This window comes from Guillardia theta, assembly GCF_000315625.1.
Source record: "Guillardia theta CCMP2712 unplaced genomic scaffold GUITHscaffold_8, whole genome shotgun sequence".
Lineage (NCBI taxonomy): Eukaryota > Cryptophyceae > Pyrenomonadales > Geminigeraceae > Guillardia > Guillardia theta.
Genome location: NW_005434666.1, coordinates 805,103 through 805,868, shown reverse-complemented (window position 1 = coordinate 805,868; position 766 = coordinate 805,103). Strand labels below are relative to the sequence as shown.

The following is a 766-nucleotide window of genomic DNA, read 5'->3' as shown; positions in this document are numbered from 1 at the left end:
TTGAAGCTACGGAAGGGCAGGACGTGCGTGAGGAGGAGGAGGAGGAGGAGGAGGAGGAGGAGGAGGAGGAGGAGGAAAGTGACGCCTCGTTACCAGTACCTCGACGTTCTACGAGAGAAGATGCAGGCCGACATGAGGTGAGAAGACAAGCAAGAAGACTTGAAGAGGAGGAGGAAGAGATTAGGGTGTAGGAGCGAGGAATCTCAACAGCCTCTGACTCTGGACAGAGCGACGGAAGAAGAGCTCCGTGCTCGGGTGGAGCAGCTGGTGAAGCAGGAGGAGAGGGAGATGGGAAGCTGAAGTTGTTTTTAGACGCAGAAGAAGGTCGAGCAGCAGGCAGAGATCAGGCAACTCCAGCAAAACCTCTCCTCCATTCAGGTCTCCACCTGCTCCTCCTCCTCCTCCTCCTGGAAGCAGCTGAAGCACTTGTCATCCAGACTCACTGGCGCCGTTGACCAGTGGCAACAGATGGGCAAGGAGAAGAGAGACTCAGCAGCTGTCCAGCAGAGAGAGCAGAAGGCGTACGAGGAGTATGAGAGGTTCCGCAAAGAGATCAAACGCGCCAAGGCAGCGTACAAGAAAGCGTTTTTTGACAACATGGATAGGGAGAAGTTGATGCTTCCAGATGCGACCAACTTGAATCAGCTCCTGACGACGATTGAGAGGTCAACGATCTTGCAAGGGAACGAGAAGAAACGAGAGCAGCTGGTGTCCAGCATCTCCGATACGCTTTCCCAAGCGAGCTCACAGCTAGATGACTTTAAAG

The 766-nt window shown here is 54.2% G+C and overlaps 1 protein-coding gene across 1 annotated transcript in view; it reads left to right on the top strand.

Annotated features, from left to right (window-relative positions):
- Positions 1-120: 120 nt before the first annotated feature.
- The window catches only part of GUITHDRAFT_101810 (hypothetical protein), a gene marked incomplete at both ends in the record, with an annotated part of 1,548 nt that continues 902 nt past the window's right edge, over positions 121-766 (top strand). The window contains 3 exons of the mRNA XM_005839571.1: positions 121-137; positions 228-267; positions 319-708. Coding sequence (XP_005839628.1) covers positions 121-137; positions 228-267; positions 319-708 — 447 coding nt within the window. The remainder of the gene's footprint in view (positions 138-227; positions 268-318; positions 709-766) is intronic.